The sequence below is a fragment of the Natrix helvetica genome (assembly GCF_964273705.1).
Source record: "Natrix helvetica genome assembly, chromosome: 3".
In the NCBI taxonomy this organism is placed as follows: Eukaryota; Metazoa; Chordata; class Lepidosauria; order Squamata; family Natricidae; genus Natrix; species Natrix helvetica.
The window spans coordinates 167,746,772-167,770,534 of NC_138549.1; the positions used below are offsets into that span (position 1 = coordinate 167,746,772).

The following is a 23,763-nucleotide window of genomic DNA, read 5'->3' on the forward strand; positions in this document are numbered from 1 at the left end:
ACGTCGCACAGCTGATCTTTGGAACTTAAAAAAAAAAATAAGCATTTTTTTTACTACAGGTTCTCCAGAAACATGGAAGTGTGTGTGTGTGGGGGGGGTCCATTTTTGTTCCCAACAGGGTTCCCTGAGGCCTGCTAGGCCAAAAACGGGGGGGGGGGGGGTTGCTGAGAAAGAAAGAAAGGGAGAGAGAGAGGGAGGTTTGGTTTGGTTTGGTTTATTTGGATTTATATGCCGCCCTTCTCCAAAAGGACTCAGGGCGGCGTACAACATTAAAAAGCACACATCTCAAAAGTTAAAAAAGATTAAATCCATTTCCCCCCCCCCAAAAAAACAGATTTTTTAAAAAAAACAATACATTTAAAATAAGTTAAAATTAAAATTAATAGGCCAGGCCGGCTTGCTGGAAAAGCCAAATTTTTAGGGCGCGTCGGAAGGACCGGAGGTCAGGGATTATGCGGAGCTCTGGGGGCAGCTCATTCCAGAGGGAAGGCGCTCCCACAGAGAAGGCTCTCCCCCTGGGGGTCACCAGCCGACACTGCCTGGCCGACGGCACCCTGAGGAGGCCAACTCTGTGGGATCGTACTGGACGGTGGGAGGCTACTAGTGGCAGTAGGTGGTCTCGCAGGTACCCTGGGCCTAAGCCATGGAGCGCTTTAAAGGTCATAATTAATACCTTGAATCGCACCCGGAAAACAACCGGCAACCAGTGCAGGACGCCTAAAAGGGGTGTAACATGGGAGCACCTAGGTACCCCCATGACAACCCGCGCGGCCGCATTCTGGACCAGCTGAAGCCTCAGGGTGCTCTTCAAGGGCAGCCCCAGGTAGAGAGCATTGCAGTAGTCCAGGCGAGAAAGGACGAGGGCATGAGTGACTGTGCACAGAGCATCCCGATCCAGGAAGGGGCGCAACTGACGTACCAGGCGAACCTGGTAAAAGGCCCCCCTGGTCACGGCCGTCAGGTGTTCTTCTAAACTAAGCTGCGTATCCAGGAGGACTCCCAGATTGCGAGCCTTCTCTGAGGGGGCTAAAATTTCTCCCCCTATCGTCAAAGATGGAACAAGATGTACAAATCGGGATGACGGAAACCACAGCCACTCAGTCTTGGAGGGATTGAGCTTGAGCCTGTTCCTCCCCATCCAGATCCACACAGCCTCCAGGCATTGGGACATCACGTCGAGGGCATCGTTTGGGTGGTTTGGGGTAGAGATGAAAAGTTGGATATTATCAGCATATTGATGATACCGTACCCCAAAACCACAGATGATCTCGCCGAGCGGTTTCATGTATATGTTGAACAGGAGGGGTGAGAGAACCGACCCCTGGGGCACCCCACAAGTGACGTTCCTGGGGGTCGATCTCTGCCCTCCAGTCAACACAAACTGCAACCAATCCGACAGGTAGGAGGAGAACCACCGTAAAACGGTGCCCCCCACTCCCAACCCCCCAAGTCGTCGCAGTAGGATACCATGGTCGATGGTATCGAAAGCCGCCGAGAGGTCTAATAGGACCAGGACGGAGGAACAGCCCCTGTCCTGGGCCTGCCAGAGATCATTGACCAACGCGACCAATGCCGTCTCTGTGCTGTACCCGGGCCTGAAACCCGACTGAAACGGATCCAGGTAGACAGCTTCATCCAGGTACTGGGGAAGCTGACGTGCTACCACACTCTTGACAACCTTCGCTACAAAGCGAAGGTTGGAGACCGGACGATAGTTGGCTAAAGAAGCTGGGTCCAGGGAAGGCTTCTTGAGGAGGGGCCTCACCACCGCCTCCTTCAAGGCGGTGGGAAAGAACCCCTCTCTCAATGAAGCATTGGTAATCGCTTGGAGCCAGCCTCGTGTCACCTCCCGGGAAGCCGAAACTAACCAAGAGGGACACGGGTCCAGCACACAAGTGGCAGCACTGAGTCTCCCCATAATCCTGTCCATGCCTTCGGGGGTCACAGGGTCAAACCCATCCCAGATTGTCTCCTCAAGATTCATCCTCGTCGGCTCGCCCGAATCTACCCAGTCAGAGTCCAAGCCTGTCCGGATCTGAGCGATTTTATCCTGCAGATATTGAACAAATTCTTCAGCCCTACCCTGCAAGGGGTCTTCCCCAGTCCCTTGGTTAAGTAGGGAGCGGGTCACCCTAAACAGGGCATCTGGGCGGTTATCTGCAGACGCGATAAGAGCGGAAAAATATTGCCGTTTTGCCGCTTCTATCGCCACTAAGTAGGATTTAATATAAATTCTTACTAGTGTTCGATCAGATTCGGACCGGCTGGCCCTCCAACCACTCTCTAGGCGTCTTTTCCGGAGTTTCATCTCCCGGAGCTCCCCGGTAAACCAGGGAGCCATCTGGGATCGACACCGGGTCAGAGGCCGCAAAAGCACAACACAATCCAAAGCCCCAGCGGCAGGCCTATCCCAGGCTTCCACTAGGGCTTCGGTCGAGTTGTGAGCAAGGGATTCAGGAAAAGTCCCAAGCTCCATCAGGAACCTTTTGGGGTCCATCAGGTGCCTGGGGTGGAACCATCTAGTCGGTTCCGCCTCCCTGCGGCGAGGGGTAACGGTATGGAAGTCAAGCCTGATGAGGAAATGATCAGACCATGACAAGGGTTGAATAGAAATATCCCCTAAATCTAGATCATTCATCCACTGCCCAGAGACAAAAATCAGGTCTCCCCCATTATGGGTGGGGTCTTGAATTAACTGAGTTAGGTCCATAGCTGTCATGGAAGCCATGAACTCCTGAGCTGACTCGGATGTCTCGCCAATGGAAGGCAGATTGAAATCCCCCAGGACCATGAGCCTGGGGAAATCAACCGCCAATCCAGCTAATACATCCAGCAGCTCCGGCAGGGCCAATGAAACATAGCAGGGAGACAGGTATGTAACAAAAAGGCCCACCTGAGCTCCAAGGCCCCACTTCACAAAGAGGGACTCACACCCGCCTATTTGAGGCACAGTGACCTCATGAGGTCTGAGACTTTCCCTAATAACCACCGCTACCCCCCCCCCCGCCCTGGGCTCTCGGCTGGTGAAACTCCCGGAAGCCTGGTGGGCATAGTTCGCTAAGGGGCACACCCCCCTCATGACCCAACCAGGTCTCCGTAATGCACGCCAGGTCCGCTCTACCCTCTTGTATGAGGTCGTAAATGAGGGGAACCTTATGTACCACAGACCTGGCGTTAAGCGACACCAGCCGGAGACCAGGGTCCTGTAATCCCGGGCACCCGGGGGTGCAAGAAGGGCAATGAGGGTCGGAACGCGCGATTGCTCTTAAACAGCAAACCTGCGTCCTCCGAACATCATTTGGTCCTCGGCCCCCGCCATATCTGCCTCTCCCACAAACAGTAGAGATGGTGAACCCCCCAATGGAATGGCTTAAAGGGAGGGAGGGAGGGAGGGAGGGAGGGAAGGAAAAAGGAGAGGAAGGAAGGACTACAAACCTGGCACTAGCTTCAGAGGATAATCCAGGGCAGGAAGGGACCATGAGGTCATTTAGTCCAACCCTGCTCCAGCAGGACATTATTAAAGTGAGTTTCTGTCTTTTGATCCCCCAGTTACACGACTACATAGCCACGCCGACCAAGCCACGCCCACAGAACCGGTAGTTAAAAAAAATTAGATTTCACCACTGGCCAGTCACCTGGTCTTCTGGTTTCTGGCACGCATGTGCGGGCAAAGAACAGCTGGCAGGTGTGCATGCGCATGCCGTAAACTGGAAGCTCAGCTTCTTAGCACACCCATGCATGCCTGGGAACTTCTCTTCCAGTTTCCAGTGCTCCTGCGCGCACGAAGACCAGCTGGCCAGCGCACATGTGTGTGCCGGAACCCGGAAGAGCAACTGGCGATGGCTGGCATGGCCAGAGAGATGGCTCTGCATGCCAGTTCTGGCCCACGTGCCATAGGTTTGCCATCACAGGCCTATGGCCTGAATAGGTCTGTGCAAATATTTGGTTTGGAGATTTACTTTATTTTTTGGAGTATAAGACGCACCTTCCCCCCCCCCCCCAAAAAGGAGGGTGAAAATCTGAATACAGCAAGCCCTGCCCCTTTGCAAAAATGTACGTGTATAGCCTTTAGGAAGCTTCCAGAGTGCTCCTGGGGGCTGGAAAGAGCAAAAAGGAGCGAAAAACAGGCCGATTTTTTGCCCATTTTTGCCTCCCTTCAGCCCCCAGGAGCACTTTGCCGGCCTCTCAAACTCTCTACATGCCCCGTTTTTTTACAAAAAATGAGGCGTGCAGAGGGTTTGGGAGGCTTACAGAGTGCAAAAACTTTTTTTTTTTAATTTACCTCTTCAAAATCTTGGTGCATCTTATACTCCGGTGCGTCTTATACTCTGAAAAATATGGTAATTTGAGACAAAAGGGTTTGAACCTCCGAATCCAATTCACTCTTTACTGCAAGAGTGCAAAACCTGTGTAGGGCATTCCTTTTCCTTGCACACATTTCCATGGCCAGGCTAAGGAAGAACATCAGGGCTCTGAAACTGGAAAACGAAGTTTGTATGCCTTCGGCTTTGCGGACGCGAAGAAAGCCCCCTAAGGATTTCCTGCCCACGCATTTTGAAATGATCTGCTGTGTTTTCTTCCCCTAAATCGTGAAAAGAACTGGATTCTTTGGGAACCGTGAGGCTGCAGTGGAATTGCATCTTCCCGGAGAGGAGAAAGGCGTCCCTTATTTCAATCTCGGTTGCTGGCAGCCGGAGGGTTAGAGAAACACTTTGAAATCGTCCCTTTGCATAAATAACACGATATGTCAATGTGCTGTGTTTGGACACGCGGCTGAAATATCGTGTGCCAAAAGATGAGCTTATAAACATTAAAGCCATATGGGGCTCTGCAGCCCAACTGCGCTGGCCTGGCTTGCCGGAGCACCATTCATGCGCCAAGCTATGTTGGAGACTTGGCCGGGGGAGACCGATGCAGCGAACCCAGCCTGACCTCCCTCCATGTAGCCGACTGGACTGCCGGGGGTTGGCCAGGAGGCGATCCAGACCGTTTACATGGGCCTCGGCTCATTTATCAAGCCATAATTGGTTGCGCTCCAGGGGGAGACCTTGAAAGTGTCAATCATTTCTGCTTTGCTGCAGCGGTTCATTATTACGTCTGGAGCAGACGTTGGGTGGAAACCCCAGGGAGAGGCTGAGAGGACGGTGATGCAGGGCTGGAGATAGAAATCATTGCTGAAATGAGAGCTGGTTCGGTGAACGGGCTGGCCTAGAAACCAGGAGTTGGTGAATTCTAGTCCAGTTATGTATGAAAGCTGGCTGAATGGCTTGAGACCAATCACCAGGAGATTGTGAGTTCTAGTCTTTGCCTTACACATGGAAGCTAGCTGGGTAACCTTAGGAGTAATCACCAGGAGACTGTGAATTCTAGTCCCCCCTTAGACAAGAAACCTGGCCAGGTGACTTTGGGCCAAACACTAGGAGACAGTGAATTCTAGTTTTGCCATACGCATGGAAGCCAACTGGGCAAACTTGGGAGTAATCATCAGGAGACTGTGAGTTCTAGTCCCGCCTTAGACATGAAAACTGACTAGGTGACTTTGGACCAAATACTAGAAGACAGTGAATTTTAATCTTGCCTTAGACATGAAAGCTGGTTGACCATGGAGTAATCACCAGGAGACTGTGAGTTCTAGTCCCGCCTTAGACATGAAAACTGACTAGGTGACTTTGGACCAAACACTAGAAGACAGTGAATTCTGGTCTTGTCTTACACATGGAAGCCAGCTGGGTAACCTTGGGAGTAATCACCAGGAGACTGTGAATTCCAGTCCCCCTTAGACAAGAAAGCTGGCCGGGTGACTTTGGGCCAAACACTAGGAGACAGTGAATTCTAGTTTTGCCATACACATGGAAGCCAGCTAGGTAACCTTGGGAGTAATCACCAGGAGACTATGAGTTCTAGTCCCGCCTTAGACATGAAAACTGACTAGGTGACTTTGGACCAAACACTAGAAGACAGTGAATTCTAGTGTTGCCTTAGACATGAAAGTCCACTGGTTGACCATGGAGTAATCACCAGGAGACTGTGAATTCTAGTCCCACCTTAGACACGAAAGATGTCTGAGTGACTTTGGACTGAACACTAGAAGACAGTGAATTCTAGGCTTGCCTTAGCCATGAAAGCCAGCTATTTGTTCTTGGAGTAATCACCAGGAGACTGTGAGTTCTAGTCCCATCTTAGACATGAAAGCTGGCTGGGTGACTTTGGGACCGTCCCTGTCCCTCAGCTCAATCCACTTCACAAGGTTGTTGTAAGGAAGTTAGAAGGAGGAAGGAGTGTTAGCTATGTTTGCACATTGAAATATTATGATGAAAATAATAAAGGTCTGTGTGTTTGTGTATCAGTTTAGGTGTCAGGTTTAATTCATCCATAATTGGGTCGTTTCGATGGCCAGTTGCTAAAATTTTTCCATCCCACTCCTGATCCAACTCTTAATAGACAAAGTCTGATTTCATTTCACTGAAAACGGGCAGCGTTGCAGAAAATGGTAGTTTTCATTGGCCTTCCTGATTTCTCTGTTAGTATCTCTCAAGCATCTCCCCCCCCCCCCCCCGATAAAATACTTTTAAAGCCTCGTTCAGGAAATCCCACAACTTTAAAAGGGTCATTAGCTCCTGGTGTGACAATGAAGAGCTGTAGTTGGGGGTCTCTTCCCTTTTCCTTTCATTCATAACATAAACCTCTTGTGATTTATTTGAGAGAGGGTGCAGCTTCCCTTGGTGTTTTCTTTAAGGACTCAAAACCCGCCTGATGTCGCAAAATGTTTTGTAGAACTTGACCCGGGAAGGACCAGCCTTTTAAATTAGGCTAATTCAGGAAACAGTTGAATTCTACGCAGGAGACGGAAAGGTTAACATGTTTGTGATGAATTGTGTTATATCTTTCTACTGTAAACTCTGGAGGAAGCCGGACGTTTGAAGGAATCGACTTATTCTTGGTGTCTCGAAATCCCTCCTGTCCTTTAGAAGGAAATGATCGTTAATCAGACTGGACAAACGGCAAGCTAATAAAAGTGGCCGTTAAAATTGGAATGTGCTTCCCATTTTTAGCTTTCATTGTTAAAATTTGCCTTTTTTGCCCCCTTACAAGGTAACGGGGACACTTTAGAATAGAATAGAATAGAATAGAATAGAATAGAATAGAATAGAATAGAATAGAATAGAATAACAGAGTTGGAAGGGACCTTGGAGGTCTTCTAGTCCAACCCCCTGCTTAGGCAGGAAACCCTACACCACTTCAGACAAATGATTATCCAATATCTTAAAGACTTCCAGTGTTGGGGCATTCACAACTTCTGGAGGCAAGTTGTTCCACTGATTCATTGTCCTCACTGTCAGGAAATTTCTCCTTAGTTCTAAGTTGCTTCTCTCCTTGATTAGTTTCCACCCATCTTTCTTAGCCTTCATTCTGAAAAAAAGACCTGAATTACTGATAATAGTTGTGGGAACTTCTGAAATTCATATTGGTTGGAGAATAAAATGGGATCTGGGACGGGGGTGGGTTCCGGCTTCTGTTACTACCAGTTTGCTCAGGGATGTGCTTCGCAAGCGCGAGCGCTTGATGCACCTTATGCGAGCTACACACGCTAATGCGCGCATGCACAGTAGTAACATTTTTTTTTGCTTCTGCTCATGTGGAGAAGCAAAAAACAAGATGGTGGCGCCGTAGAACTGGTTTGGGAGCATGGCCAGCCGAGTTACTACCTACTCAGCCAAAGCGGTCCGAACTGGTAGGAACCCACCTTTGATCTGGGAGCGAACCCTTTCAATTTAAAGAATTTAAGCGACACTGAAGAATTGAAAAATGATTTTTCTGGCTGAGAATATAAGCTTGCTGGTCTTGTGTTCTTTGGCCAAAGATGATCAGACAGGGGTCTCTGAGGGGATGACAAACAATAAGTCTGTAGAGATTCTCGGTCATCCAGGTCGTAGTTGTCCCAAAAGTGCTTTTTCCGGAGGCAACTGTGCTTCCTTGTTTTTTTTCTTTTGAAGACGCTTTGCTTCTTATCCAAAATGTTTCTTCAATTCTGACACCTTTCCTCACTATCCTGTCAAGAGTGCAGGCGTGGGATTCAGCTGGTTTGGACCGGTTTGGGCAAACCAGTAGCTCCAACGATCAGCTGGGAGCGAATTGGTTTGCTCCGACGAGCAGGCTGGCCCGCCCACCCCTGCGTTTTACTTACTTATATCCTCTCAGCTGATTCACACGGCAGAGTGGATTGCTGCACCTCAGCTGTGTTATTCCCCAGAAGTAACGTGGAAGGTAAGTCATTAAAACTGGTGATGTGTGCGTAGCATGCTATCACTGAACCGGTTGTTAAACCGGCAGGATCCCACCACCGGTCAGTGATGAAGACGTTTCTTGGATGAGAAGCGAAACAAAACAAGAAAGTCTAGTTGCCTCCTGAAAATACCCCTTTGGGGTAATACAATGCAATACAATACAATACAATACAATACAATAGCAGAGTTGAAAGGGACCTTGGAGGTCTTCTAGTCCAACCCCCTGCCTAGGCAGGAAACCGTATACCGTTTCAGACAAATGGCTATCCAACATCTTCATAAAGACTTCCAGTGTTGGAGCATTCACAACCTCTGGAGGCAAGCTCTTCCACTGATTAATTGTTCTAACTGTCAGGAAGTTTCTCCTCAGTTCTAAGTTGCTTCTTTCCTTGATTAGTTTCCACCCATTGCTTCTTGTTCTACCCTCAGGTGCTTTGGAGAATAGCTTGACTCCCTCTTCTTTGTGGCAACCCCTGAGATATTGGAAGACTGCTATCATGTCACCTCTAGTCCTTCTTTCTATTAAACTCGACATACCCAGTTCCTGCAACCGTTCTTCATATTAGGGGACTGCCCAGTCCCCTAATCATCTTTGTTGCTCTTCTCTGCACTCTTTCTAGAGTCTACACATCTTTTTTACATCGTGGTGACCAGAACTGAATGCAGTATTCCAAGTGTGGCCTTACCAAGGCATTATAAAGTGGTATTATAATATGAATGTACTGTTATAGAGCAGGGGTATCCTGCCTTGGCAATTTTAAGACTTATGGACTTCAACCCCCATAATTCCTCAGCCATTATACTATGCTCCACAAGTGCACAAGTCTTAAAGTTGTTAAAGTTGGTCTCTACAATCCCTTTTGTAAAGAAACTGATACTTAAGGGATACTGCCCCTGTGCATGGAGGATCCATTTAGTTGGGTGATGAGCATAATGATAATAGTCTTTCTTCTTGGGGATTTATACTGTCTTTGAATGGGATGGTTGTTTTCCTATCAGCTCAGTGGCTAAGATGCTGAGCGTGTCGATCAGAAAGGTCGGCAGTTCGGCGGTTCAAATCCCTAGTGCCGCGTAATGGAGTGAGCTCCTGTTACTTGTCCCAGCTTCTGCCAACCTAGCCATTCGAAAGCATGTAAAAATGCAAGTAGAAAAATGGGAACCACCTTTGGTGGGAAGGGAACAGCGTTCCATGCGCATTTGGCATTTAGTCATGCCGGCCACAACCACGGAGACGTCTTCAGACAGCACTGGCTCTTCGGCTTTGAAACGGAGATGAGCACCGCCCCCTAGAGTCAGGAATGACTAGCATATACGTAAGAGGGGACCTTTACCTTTAAGCCAATTAAATGTTAACCTAATAAAATCTCAATCCTGGAAAACTCGATTGAGTAAACCATGGGTATGTTAAACACATATAGCATAAAGTTATGCAAGTAGCCCAGGGGTGTCCAAACTTGGGAACTTTAAGACTTGTGGACTTCAACTCCCAGAATTCCCCAGCCAGCAGAGCTGGCTGGGGAATTCTGGGGGTTGAAGTCCACAAGTCTTAAAGTTCCCAAGTTTGGACACCCCTGAAGTAGCCCTTTTGCATTCTTCCTTCCATTCTTTGAAATCTTACAGGCATCCTCTTTTTTTTAAAAAAAAAGGAAATTGCAATCTCCGTGGCAGGCACGAATGGTAACTGTTTTAAGATTCTCTCCCACTGTAGGAAAAGAGCAGGCTGAGCTGGAAGGCGGGGTTAAATGTGTCATGAGTTTGGAATCATTGCATTGCCACAAGACTCCTCTCTGTGAATTACGTTTATCTAGCACCAATTCAGCTCTGACTGCTAATTGAGTAAATTCTGATATAAAGGTAGCAATAATAAACTCTTATGTGCTTTGAATTTAACCAATGCTTTTGGTCAGGGGTTTCACGCGGCGCAGGGGCCGGATCTGACCCATGATAGGCTGCGGAGTTGGCCTGCAGACTGTACTGCACACGCCGACCCCAATCCTGGCCAAGTGGGTGGGCATGGCTCATGCAGTCGGCTCCAGCGAGCAGGCCATGCTCAACTCAACCTGCCAAGGGCAAACAAAATCCCGACGCAGCCCGCGATGTGATCGAGTTTGACACCCCTGCTCTTGGTTATTTGTGCCCGATATCCACACGATGTGATTCTAAAGTGTGCCTAACACAGATGCCCTTCCCTTTTTCATCGATATCATTTACTTTCAGGTAAGAAAATCTCAGGTTTTTCAGAGCCAAGATCCAGAATAAGATAATTGCAACAGGAAGTCCTCTTACCACAGTTTCTTTATCGGTCGTCTAAAATCGCAATGACACTGAAAATAGTGACCGTTTTTCACCCTTATGACCATTATTGCAGCAACCCCATGGTCATGTGATCAAAATTCAGATGCTTGGCAACAGGTTCATGTTTACGACGGTTGCATTGTCCCGAGCTCACGCGATCCCCTTTTGCGAACTTCCGACAAGCGAAGTCAAGGGGGCAGCCAGATTTACTTAACAACCGTGATCCTAACTTAACAACTGCAGTGTTGTCACTTAACAACGGTGGCGAGAAAGGTGGTAAAATGGGGCAAAACTCACTTAACAACTAACTGTCTCACTTTGCAAGATAAGGACCCAGATTGTTGGGGGCAATATGCTGACTCTGTAAACCACTTAGAGAGGGCTGTCAAGCACCAAGGTAAAGGTAAAGGTTCCCCTTGCACATATGTGCGAGTCGTTCCCGACTCTGGGGGGCGGTGCTCATCTCCGTTTCAAAGCCCAAGAGCCAGCGCTGTCCGAAGATGTCTCCGTGGTCATGTAGCCGGCATGACTAAATGCCGAAGGACCACAGAACGCTGTTACCTTCCCACCAAGGGTGGTTCCTATTTTTGTACTTGCATTTCGAACTGCTAGGTTGGCAGAAGCTGGGACAAGTCACGGGAGCTCACTCCGTTATGCGGCGCTAGGGATTCGAACCATAGAACTGCTGACCTTTTGATCGACAAGCTCAGCATCTCAGCCACTGAGCCACCACGTCCCATGTAAAGCACTATGAAGGGGCATATAAGCCTAAGTGCTAGTTGTGCAAGTGTTGAGCTCAATTGTTGGTTGTACATCAAGGGCTACTTGCATGGAATCGTACCAGAAACCGCCTCGCTGCCTACATGGAGGGAGAGCAGAACTGGGAGCAACTGTTTCTTTTCTTCACACGCTTCCAGGCTTTGTCGTGGAATGAGCTGGTGGGTTGTGTTTAGCGTCAGTCCATAAATAAACCCCCTGGAGCCACTGGTGTCGGCTTTTGGCGGAGTTCAGCGTTCCCGTGGCTCCTTTAGAAAATGACTCATGCCAGCAGGGTCAGGTGACACCATTCCTGGTGACAGGACAATTGTCTTCGGACAAAGCATTGCGCCAGCATTGACTTGATCGCTGGATTTAAAATAGCTCTTCTGCTGCTATGGGATGGGCCTCTCCTGTGTCACACCTCGTGTTTACAGGCATGGATTTCTGCCCAAGGGAAAGGCCAGGATGGGCCCTTCCTTGTTCTAGGTATATACCAGTAGCCATCCTGACAACCATTGGTTTAAGGATGGTTTGAAGTTACAACACCACTGGGGGGGGGGGATGTGACTGGTCCTCACGTTTACGACTGTTGTAGCATCCCCATGGCCAGAAACCAACCACTGGCATCTACAGTCCTTGACTTACAACAGCCATTCAAAGTTGCAACAGAACTGAGGGGGGGGGGGGGAAGGGACATTTTTTTACAGCTACAATCTTTGTAGAATCCTTATATTCAGGTAATCAAAAATTTGGATGCTTGGCAACTGGTTCACACTTATGGCCGTTGCTGGGTCCCTTTTCGCGACCTTCTGACAAGCAAAGTCAACGGGGAAGTCAGATTCACTTAACAAGAGGGCTGCGATGGCGCATGTATGGCACGCATGCCACAGGTGGCACACAGAGACCTCTCTGTGGGCATGCGAGCCGTCGCCCCAGGTCAGCTCCACTGCGCATGTGCGCGCGCCTCCCAGCAGCCAGATGGTTTTCGGGTCTCTGCCATGCATGTGTGGGGGTGGGAGTGCAGGTGCAGGGTTGCACGTGCTTGCGTGGGGGGTGGGGCACGTGCTGGGGGTCATGCGTGCATGTGGGAGCATGGGGGGGCATGGGGGGGTCATGCACACATGCATGGGGCGGAGCACATGCAGGGGGACTTGTGCGCATTGTATCATAGGTGCGCATGCTTTCAGTATGCAACGACAAAAATGGTTAGCCATCACTGCAGTAGGGTGACTAACTTATCAACTGCAGTGATTCACTTAACAACGGTGGCAAGAAAGGTCGTAACGTGGGCCAAAACTCACTTGACAAATGTCTCACTGAACAACATAAGTTTTCGGCTCAGTGGTGGTCATAAGTCGAGGACTACCTGTAGTCATGATGATTGCAATGTCCCAGGTTGACGTGAAGGTCATTTACGGCCTTCTCAGGTGGCTTCCCACATGCAGTGTCAAAGGAGAGAAGGCGAAACTGTCTTTAACCACTGCATGATTCACTTAAGATCCATGGCAAAAGAGAAATGTAAAATCGGGTGCAAGTCGCTTAACAACTCCCTTGCTTAGCAATGGAAGTTCTGGCCCCCATTGTGGTCGTAAGTCCAGGACTTCCTGTACTGTACATGTGGATTGGATGGGGACTCAGGAGGAACTTGAGGAAGAGTTTAAAAGATGTCATATCGATGGTCGCAAAGCTACAATTAAAAGCCTGGCTGTTTTTTACAGATTCCCTCCCACACAGGGATAAAGTCCCAAAAATGGCTTTTGGGCTGGCCACATGACCACGGAGACATCTTCGGACAGCGCTGGCTCTTGGGCTTTGAAACGGAGATGAGCACCGCCCCCTAGAGTCGGGAACGACTAACACATATGCGCGAGGGGAACCTTTACCTTTTTACCTTATCTTTCCCTTGAATGCCAGACCTAAGTCCCAAACCTTGCAATTCGCTGTTGCTTCATAATTTACAAACCTCACCAACCCCTCCCCTCTCAGGGTTGTGTAGGACATTGTGTGCATCTAACATTAGACAAACAAACCACATATTTCTCCTTGACAGGGGAAATGACCAAAGCAGGAAGTTGTAGTACCAGTTTGTTTCCATATAATGAGCTACCTTTGGCCAAGCTTCCTGATTGTATAAATAACCTTTGATTGCATTGAAACAGTATAGCTACTCCACAGTTGGCTGAGATGAACGCATGGCATGTCACCATTGTCTTCTCTGTTTTTTAAACTTCTCATGGGGCTTCAGCAATTGGAGAGGGTAACAATTAAGGCCCTTTGGTACATTTTTTTTAACCACTCTTCAATTTAGGTAAGTAGCATCAATTCGTTCCAGAATGCAGAGAAGAGCAACAAAGATGATTAGAGGCCTAGAGGCTAAAACTGATAAAAGAACGGTTGCTGGGATTGGGTATGTCTAGTTTAATGAAAAGAAGGACCAGGGGTGACATGATAGCAGCATTCCAACATCACAGGGGCTGCCAAAGAAGAAAGTTGAAGTCCACACATCTTCAAGGTTGAGAAAACACTGCCTTACAGTAAAGTGCTAGTCCCTTTGATGGCAATGAAAGGAAGAAGAGTGGAGGGATGGGAAGGGAATTACGTTCCATTTGGGTATGTCTACTTTAATGAAAGGAACAACTAGGGAAGACATGATTCCAGTGTTTGCAATATCTCAGAAGCTGCCACAAAAAAGAGGGAGTCAAGCTATTCTCCAAAGCACCTGAGGGCAGGACAAGAAGCAATGGGTGGAAACTAATCAAGGAGAGAAGCAACTTAGAACTGAGGAGGAATTTCCTGACAGTGAGAACAATTAATCAGTGGAACAGAAGTTGCCTGCAGAAGTTGTGAATGCCCCAACACTGGAAGTCTTTAAGAAGATGTTGAATAGCCATTTGTCTGAAATGGTATAAGGCAGTGGTTCTCAACCTGTGGGTCGGGACCCCTTTGGGGATCGAACGACCCTTTCTCACAGATTTTCGATGGTCTTAGGAACTGAGACACCAATTTTATGGTTGGGGGTCACCACAACATGTGGAACTGTATTAAAGGGTTGCGGCATTGGGAAGGTTGAGAACCACTGGTATAAGGTTTCGTGCTTAAGCAGGGGGTTGGACTAGAAGACCTCCAATGTCCCTTCCAACTATATTCTTACTCTACCTCTCCTCTCCTCCATTCAATCCCCCAAAATGTTTGGAGAAGCTGGCACATGCTTTTAACAACGTTTCACCTACATTCTGAGAAACTTGGCAAAACGTAATGCTTATTTAAATTCTGACACCCAGGCAGGGGTGAAATTCCGCAGGTTCTGACAGGTTCTGGAGAACTGGTAGCGGAAATTTTGAGTGGTTTGGAGAACCGGCAAATACCATCTCTGGCTGGCGCCAGGGTGCGGGAATGGAGATTTTGCAATATCTTTTCCCTGCCACGCCCACCAACCCACGCCCACAGAACCAGTAGTAAACAAAATGAATTTCACCACTGCAGCCCAGTTTGGTTGAAGGAGCAAACTACCTATTCAAAAGAACATGCTTGAACAGTACTAAGAGAAAAATTGGCGGCACGGGGGGGGGGGGGGACCCACAGTATTTTCTTCTACTCCTAAGCATTGGATAAGGTGGTCTTTTCTTTTTTTTTACCATGGCAACATCTGGGAGATCCTTGAACCTCCGTAAGTAGTCCTTGATTTACAACCATTCATTTTGTGAGCGTTCAAAGTTACAACAGCCCTTACAAAAGTGACTTACGACCGTTTTTCATACCTATGACCCTTGCAGCATCCCCCATGGTCACACGATCTAAATTCAGACGCAACTTGGCAACTGTCTCATATTTATGACGGGTTGCAGTGCCCCCGGGGTCACGTGATCCCCTTTTGCGACTGAGTGAATCTGTGGAGGCCAGACTCACTTTACAACTTTATTGCCAACGTAACACAACTACAGTGATTCGTTTAACAAGTGTGGCAAGAAAGGTCGTAAAAGGAGGCAAAACTCAACAACGTAGCAACAGAATTTTTTGGGCTCACTTGTGACCATAAGTCTTGAACTTTTCAGGAACCCCCAACGCTCCATTTTCCCACCCTTTTAATGCATGGCGTAGGTGCGGGCGGCCGCGGCAGTTCCATTTGGCTTTTTAATAAATGAAACGACTTGAGGTCAGATGTTTCCATCCTCTTTATTAAGAATAAAATTGCACACAAGGGAGTCATTTAAAAAAAAAGAGGAAGAACAAGAAGAAGAGGGGAAGGAAAGAGAAGAATCACCGTGAAGACAAGACCGATTGTTAGCGCTTTTGGATGGATCTCGGGAGAAGGGAGAAAGAAAGAGAGACTTGTGCCTGAGGTCAGAACTTCCAAATCCCTTTTCTGTGGGTTTTTCTTTTTTGATTGGTGAAAGAATATCAACTTTTTAAGAGATTCAAAGGGCCCCCAAACAAGGAGTTAGTGGCAAAAGACAGCGGGGGGTGGCCTTTGTAGAGAAGTAAGTAAGTAAGTAAGTAAGTAAGTAAGTAAGTAAGTAAGTAAGTAAGGAAGGAAGGAAGGAAGGAAGGAAGGAAGGAAGGAAGGAAGGAAGGAAGGAAGGTATCTCCCAAGGAATAGAAAACCATATGGATTACAGTCCGGAAATCTTGCCTTCTTGTCCAGTCATGTCCTGAAGCATGATAGGAGGGATTCCTCTTGTTTTTGGAATGGAAGGATGGCTGCTTAGGTGAGGGCCAAGGCGCACCATGAGTCTTGACGGGGGCCAACGCTTAGACCTGATGGTTGAGACATAGCAGATGGGAAGGTATAGTCTTCTGGCTCATACTTGAACTGGGGATGAGGCTCCTCCAGCCCGTTTTCAGAATGTCCTGGGCCCTGCAGGGGTCAGAAATAAAACAATCAGTTCATCACCATAAATAGGACCATTCTTAAGACCTCACTTGTTCTGGCTATTGTTACAGGGAGTCCTCGACTTACCGTCCTTCGTTTAGTGCCTGTTCGAAGTTACAACGGCACTGGGGAAAAAATGGGACTTACAACCCGTCCTTGCCGTTACAATCATGGCGTGACCACAAGTTATACGATCAAAATGCGGGCGCTTGCAGATGGCATGCATTTACAACGGTTGCAGCACGCTGGACGCTGGGGTCCAGGAATCCCCAGGTGTAGGAGTCAGCAACCTGCGGCTCTGGAGCCGCATGTGGCCCTTCCATCCCTCTGCTGCAGCTCCCTGTCGCCGGTCGGCTCCACAATTGATAGGGCTTTCGGTTAGGGCAGGAAGAGGAAAAAGGATGCCATGCTAGGAGGAGACTCTATGGTGGGGGAATCGGACTTCTGGTCGGGTCCGGAATTGAACGGGGGGGGGGGCTTCCGGTGGCTCTTTGAGTGTTTAAGGTTGCTGACCCCTGCCCATGTGTGATTTTCCTAATCAATGGTGGAAGCCAGATTCACTTAACGACTGCCTCATTCATATAACAATTGTAGTGATTCTCTTAACAACCGTGGCAAAAAAAAAAAAAAGTTGTACAATTAGACACGACCCAGTTCCCGCCTTGATTAGTTGCTTAGGCATCTCAGTTTTGTAGCAAACTGCTTTTGAAAAAAAAAAGTATATTTATCTAGATAGTTTTGATAGTTTTATCTCGATAGGAATCCACCTCAATTTACAACCATTCATTTATCCCAAAGATGCTTCCAGGCAACTGGACTTTCTTGTTTTTTCTTTGAAGAAGTTTCACTTCTCATCCAAGAAGCTTCTTCAGCTCTGACTGGATGGTGGAGATTTATGGGCAGGACTCCCTTAACAACTGCCTGGCTTAGCTATGGAAGTTCCAGCCCCAAACGTGATTGTAAGTCGAGGACCGATTATGTCGATGTGAGGACCCTGCTGATTCTACTGACCTGGGAAGTTGACACTATTGCTAGTCCCGGATATTGTGGTGAAATGGCTGGTTCGGTTTTTAAAGTGACGGTGCTCTCTGAGGTTGTAAGTGAGGAAGGAGAGCTGGTGGTGGAAGTTGTGGAGCCTGAGAATGATAGAAAAATATCTGTTAGAATCCATCTATCACCTATTATCATCATCAATCCATCAATCTCTCAATTATCTATCAATATATCATCTATCTATCAATATCAATCCATCAATCAATCATCTATCAATCATCTATCTATCTATCAATCATCTATCAATCATCTATCTATCTATCAATCTATCAATCTATCAATCTATTTATCTATCATCTACCTACCTACCTACCTGTCTATTTATCTATCAATCATTATCTATCAATCATTATCTATCTATCTATCTATCTATCTATCTATCTATCTATCTATCTATCTATCTATCTATATCTGTCTGTCCATCTCTGTCCATCTATCGGCATCATCCATCCATCCATCCATCCATCCATCCATCACCTATCATATATATATCAATATCAATCCATCAATCAATCATCTATCAATCATCTAGCTATCATCTATCTCTCTATCTCTCCATCTCTCCATCTCTCCATCTCTCTCTCTCTCTCTCTCTCTCTCTCTCATCTATCTATGTAAATCTGTCTGTGTCTGTCTGTCTATCTGCATCATCTATCTATCTATCATCTATCTATCTATATCAATCCATCAATCTATCATCTATCAATCATCTATCTATATCTATCCATCTCAATCCATCAATCTATCATCAATCTATCATCAATCTATCATCAATCTATCATCAATCTATCATCAATCTATCATCAATCTATCATCAATCTATCAATCTATCATCAATCTATCAATCTATCAATCTATCAATCTATCAATATCAATCTATCTATATCAATCCATCAATCAATCATCTATCAATCATCTATCTATCAATCTATCTATCTATTTATCATCTATCTATCTATCTATCTATCTATCTATCTATCTAATCAATCCATCAATCAATCATCAATCAATCATCTATCAATCATCTATCTATCTATCTATCTATCTATCTATCTATCTATCCTCTCTCTCTCTTTCACCATGATGCAGCTCCAGCCATTAACCATTCACAATCATTTTGTACTGTCATTCATTAGTATTTCTATCTACTTCAAACGTTTTCACTGCCCTATACTACGCAAATAGTTCTCGACTTCAAACCATTTGCTTAGGGACCGCTTGAAGTTACGGCACTGAAAAATGGACTTACGACCATTTTTCACACTTATGGCCATTGCAGCATCCCTGTGTTCACGTGATCAAAATTTAGATGCTTAGTAACCGATTCATATTTATGACGGTTTGCAATGTCCCGGGATCACGTGATCCCCTTTTGCGACTTTCTGACAAGCAAAGTCAATGGGGAAGCCATATTCACCGAACTACTTTGTTATTAATTTACCCACTGCACTGATTCACTTAACAACGGTGGCAAGAATAGTTGTTAAAATGGGGCAAAATTCATTTAACAGGTGCCTCATTTAGCAACATAAATTTTGGGCTCCGTTGTGGTCGTAAGTCGAGGGCTACCTGTATGATGCTGAAGGCCCAGTGCCATTCCATCTGTTTGTCTGCAGGTTAGGATTCTAACTTAACTTTCCATTAGTTGATTCTAATGCAGTTCCTGTCCCATTTCTATTTTTTAAAATCAATTTATTAGCACTCCCAAGGGAGCTCTCCGCAAGGTCAAGAAAATAAGCATTAAAACCAGAAATCCTATAGTAAGAGGGAAATTATCTCAAGATCCTGTCAGTGAACAACAATACGATTAAAAAACAGAGTTTTAAATCACTCTTTTGACACCTTGAGAAGGCACTGTTAGCATTGTAGGGGGAAGCCCAAAGTTTTCACAAATAAAAAAAGAAAACTTAAATAAATCTTGAATAACTTAATGTGAGTTAGTGCACTCAGTGGCCATGAAATACCAGGAATGTTTACAAATTGCTGGATAGGAAAACATTTCAAAATTGGTGGGAGTTGAACTGAAAATACAGGAAGAGGTAGTAGAAATCTCCGAAAATTGTCTGTCCTATAACAGTTTGTTTGGATTTTCTTCTGCATTTATTTACAGTCTTGCTGCCAAAGCACTCAAGAAGGCTTACAGTTCAAAATGACTGAAATCAATCTTTAACCATCATTTTTTGTTAGAGCGGGCAAAATCACGGGAAGCTATCCGTCTTGGATTGTAATGCTTCAGGCCAAGAATTTGGATAGGGCAAGAGTGAAAATAAAATACAACTCCCACTTGTCCAGAGCTGCAAAATAATGTAGTTCACGAATTATCCCTTGCTTACACGTAGTTTGTTGAAGTAACTATTAGCTGGGCACATCTATAACAACCAGGATGCAAACTAAGATCTGCAAGCCAGAATGGATGCATTCACACAATACACCAAGCCTGCATTTCCCAATGGGACTCTTGCTCTAGGCATTGGGATGGCATATATTGTTATAGTATTCCAACCTATCTTGGTGAGTCTAAGCTAGAGATGGCTAAGCTAAGCTAAATAAAATCAACCAAACGACATTATCCGTTAGAACCCTGTTTGAATTCAGCCAAACAATAACTTCTTCCTTTCTGCTCTCTTTCTGGAGAATTGAACAGCAATAGCAAACTTAGATTTATATACCGCTTCACTGTGCTTTACAGCCCTCTCTAAGTGGTTGACAGAATCAGACTTTTGCCTCCAACAATCTGGTTACTCATTTTGCCGACCTTGGAAGGATGGACGGCTGAGTCAATCTGGAGAAGCCTGTCAGGATCGAACTGCTGCCAGTTGGCAGAATTAGCTCGCAGTGCTGCATTCTAACCACTCTGCCATCACGGCCCCTTATAGGGATGGGTTCTGGCAGTCACTATTGCCGATTTGCTCCTGGGCGTGCCGCCCCACATGCTCAGTAGAATTAAAATTGTTCTGTGCATGTGCAAAAGCAAAAAAACAAGATGGCACCTGGAGAACCGGTTCAGGGGTGTGGCAAACCACTACTGGTTTGGCCAAACTGGTCAGAACCGGTAGGAACCCACCACTGGACTCCTACAAACTACAAATCTTTTGGGACTTCAAGATGTCTTCTACTGTAGCGGCCCCCAACCTTTTGAACACCAAGGACTGGTTCTGTGGTGAGAGGTTTTTTCCCCCAAAAAAAGGGGTTGGGGACATTTACTGATGCATTAACAAAACAGAATAATAATGAAATACTTACTGTTTGCTGAGGATTTGCTTTTATTGACATTTTTAGGTTTCCGTTTTCTGGTCTGGATGCTTTCCTTTTTCATCGCCAGAGGTCTTGCCACCTTGATATTAAAAAAGAGAGAGAGCACAAACCGCGTCAATACTGGTTTGCATTTGTGCTCTGGATGACTTCCACGCATTCTTTTCTGCATGTGGTCCTGGTATTTGCACACAAATATGTATGACGTCCTTGCCCTTCACTGCAAACTGTTTCCCTCAATGGCCGTCCTTGGCTAGTAAGTGAGCGAGGCACAATATTTGGAACACTTTCTGAACCATGTATTATCAGAAACTGGCTCCCGAGCTCTGTTTTAGGCTGGGATGGCCTCCTGTAACTTTACTCCCAAGTCGGCCCTTGTTCCTTAGCTGTTCATTTTTCCTGGCAGCTCTGTGCATGTGGACACTGGGAACAGGCTCCAGCTGTTCTTCTGCCCCACTGATTTCTGACTCCGAAGGCAGCTGATAACTGGCATACGGCTCTGTCCCCCTCTCTGCCTCCGACACAGAGCCCTCCTCAGAGCCTTCCTCAGACTCCAGGACTGGCCCATGTTCCTCCCCAACCTCCTCACTGTCTGAGTCTGCCATCAGCTCTGCTGCCCGCTGGTGGGCCACAACAACGGGGTTGCAAAGAGTCAGATGTGACTTACAACTGAACAACAACAAAATCCGAGCAACTATTTCTGAATGATCATTGCTAACAACAATCGATGCATCAAAGTATTAAAATGTAAGAAATACATCAAGCTATGCTCTCCTCTTACCCCGTGGAGTTTCATGTATAAGCCACAGGCGTTGCACACCGGCTCCCCTTCTGCGTTCCGTCTCCAAAGGGTTGTGTTGGTTGTGTGACAGTTAGTGCAGCAAAGACCAGCTCGACGGGTTGAAGACTGCCAAGTAAAAAGAGGAGAAATAGTCTTCAGAACAGAAGCACTGTTTTTGGAAGGCGGGAGAGCTAAGAAAAAAAAAAGTACTAGGAAGCATCAGTTTGGAGGCAATCAAAATTAAAACCATTTCCCGAAACATGAAAAGCCTAATTCCACATTAAAGACAACAAAATTTATTGGAAGCAATAACAGTCTGCTGAGATCATGCCTTTTTGCAGTGTGCATGGTATTTTTTGGTTTTTTTTTAAAGGGTTTTGACATACTCTGGTAATATCCCTTTAAATCCTCTTCCCCGAATTTAAATGGACTTTTGCCAGGGGGAAATCTTTCACAGAGCACCAGAGGAGAAGCTGAGCCACAAATTTAGCACTGTGTGTTTTCTTTCTCTTTCTTTCTCTTTTTCCCCTTTTCTCTTTTCCCCTCTCTCTTCATATTTCCATATTTCTAAATCAGAGCCATTTCTTACAGTCCATTACTCCTTCATATATCATATATCATATATCATATATCATATATCATATATCATATATCACATATCACATATCACATATCATATATCACATATCACATATCACATATCACATATCTTAATCATAAATCATAAATCTCCATCAATCAATCAATCTATCTATCATCTATCTATCTATCTATCTATCTATCTATCTATCTATCTATCTATCATCTATCTATCTATCATCTATCTATCTATCATCTATCTATCTATCATCTATCTCTTCTATCCATCCATCCATCCATCCACCCATCATCATTGCTGCCTGCCTGCCTATCCATCCATCCATCTGTCTGTCTGTCTGTCTGTCTACAATGTGAATGCAACACCCATCAACCCTCACCGTTGGTCGCCTCAACAGGATCTATTCTATGACAATTCGCTGCAGCCAACTCGCCATGGGCCAACTGATTGCAAGACAAGAGTTACACTAATATCAAAGAAATGGCAGAACAGAATGATTAAGAAAGGATGCCAAAGGAAGGACAGAATGAAATCTGTAATGATGAAAATGGAAATGTTTTAAAATTTATTTTAAATAATTCAGTTGAATGGTTAAATTGTCACATGGTGACTTGTTGCACAGCAAGTTGGCTGGAATGAGTTGACCACAGCGAGGTGTCCCATTCCGACCCCAACAAGAGGATTCTGGGAATTGTAGTTCAGCAACCGTTGGAAGGCTCTCATTTTCCCGTTCTTTTCTAGCCTGACCTCTTCTTGACATGCTGCTAACTGTTGAGGGACAATTTTTGGGTGGTGGGGGAGGATCTCCAGAACACAAAAACTAGATCACAGTCTGACCCAGTCTTGCTTCAGTTCTCACTTCAGGTGCTTCAAGAATACCTCGCAACCTTTGCGAGAGAAAGTTTCTGGCCTGTGAGGATCATAATTCCAGCTGCTTTGGAAATTATGTACGCGCCGGAGAATTTCATATCTGTTTACTTTACTATTAAAAACTTGGGACCGCGGATGATGGATTAAGTGAAAGAAGCAGGAACTCGAATGCCCGGCTCGGCAAACTTCATAGCGCTGATCAGCATTAGTATAAAATGGATGGCGTGACAAGGCAGAGAAGACGTTTCAACGTTTAGCTTTTGCAAAAACAGTTCTTAAAGGAGAAAAGTGCAGTCATGCTGGAAGCTAACTTTGGAGTCTCTTTCTTGGCATTCCAATAGATTTGTGGTCAGCTGTTCCTTCTACCCTGGGGGTGTCAAACTCAAGGCCCAGGGGTTGGATCTAGCCCATGGCGTGCTTAGACCTGACCCACGGGGGCCACCCTGGAAATAGTGAAGGACCAGCCCGCAGTGTCTCTGCAAGTGAAAACGGAGCTCGGGGGGAGGGGGCTGCGTGTGGCTCTCCCGAGCTCTGCTTTCGTTGGCAGAGGGTCGCAGGAGGCCATCATAACCAAAAAGGGAGCGTGGGAGCCTGTTTTTGCTGACCAAGCGCTCAGGTCACCACAGGCGCCCCCCCCCAACGCGGGTGACGTCAAGCTGGCCATGCCCACCATGCCTCCCTTCCCCAAGGTCAAACACAACCCGGATGCGGGTTTCATTGACCAAACTCAATGAAATCGAGTTTGACACCCCTGTTCTACCCCGACTTCCAAGAACAATAAAGAGGCATCTGACCTTTTAAAAAGGAGCAGAGTATTCCCCAATGGCCTTTTGGTGGTTTCAAATACCGTATTTTCTGGAGTATAAGATGCACCTTTTTCCCTCAAAAAAGAGGGTGAAAATCTGGGTGCATCTTATACACTGAATTCAGCATTGTTTGCCTCCCGAAACCCGGCCCCCTTTGCAAAAATGGCCATGCATAGCCTTTACGAGGCTTCCAG

The 23,763-nt window shown here is 46.3% G+C and overlaps 2 protein-coding genes across 3 annotated transcripts in view; both read right to left on the reverse strand.

Moving 5' to 3' along the window:
• The window catches only part of RPS21 (ribosomal protein S21), a gene marked incomplete at its 3' end in the record, with an annotated part of 293,510 nt that overhangs the window by 267,891 nt on the left and 1,856 nt on the right, over positions 1-23,763 (reverse strand). The gene's annotated exons all lie outside the window — the stretch shown is intronic.
• GATA5 (GATA binding protein 5) overlaps positions 15,494-23,763 on the reverse strand; it is a 42,386-nt gene continuing 34,116 nt past the window's right edge. For both annotated transcript variants that reach the window (XM_081949766.1, XM_081949765.1), the window contains exons 5-8: positions 21,296-21,421; positions 20,506-20,596; positions 17,221-17,345; positions 15,494-16,194 (exon numbers count right to left, since the gene is read on the reverse strand). In XM_081949766.1, coding sequence (XP_081805892.1) covers positions 16,042-16,194; positions 17,221-17,345; positions 20,506-20,596; positions 21,296-21,421 — 495 coding nt within the window. In that variant the 3' untranslated portion in view covers positions 15,494-16,041. The remainder of the gene's footprint in view (positions 16,195-17,220; positions 17,346-20,505; positions 20,597-21,295; positions 21,422-23,763) is intronic.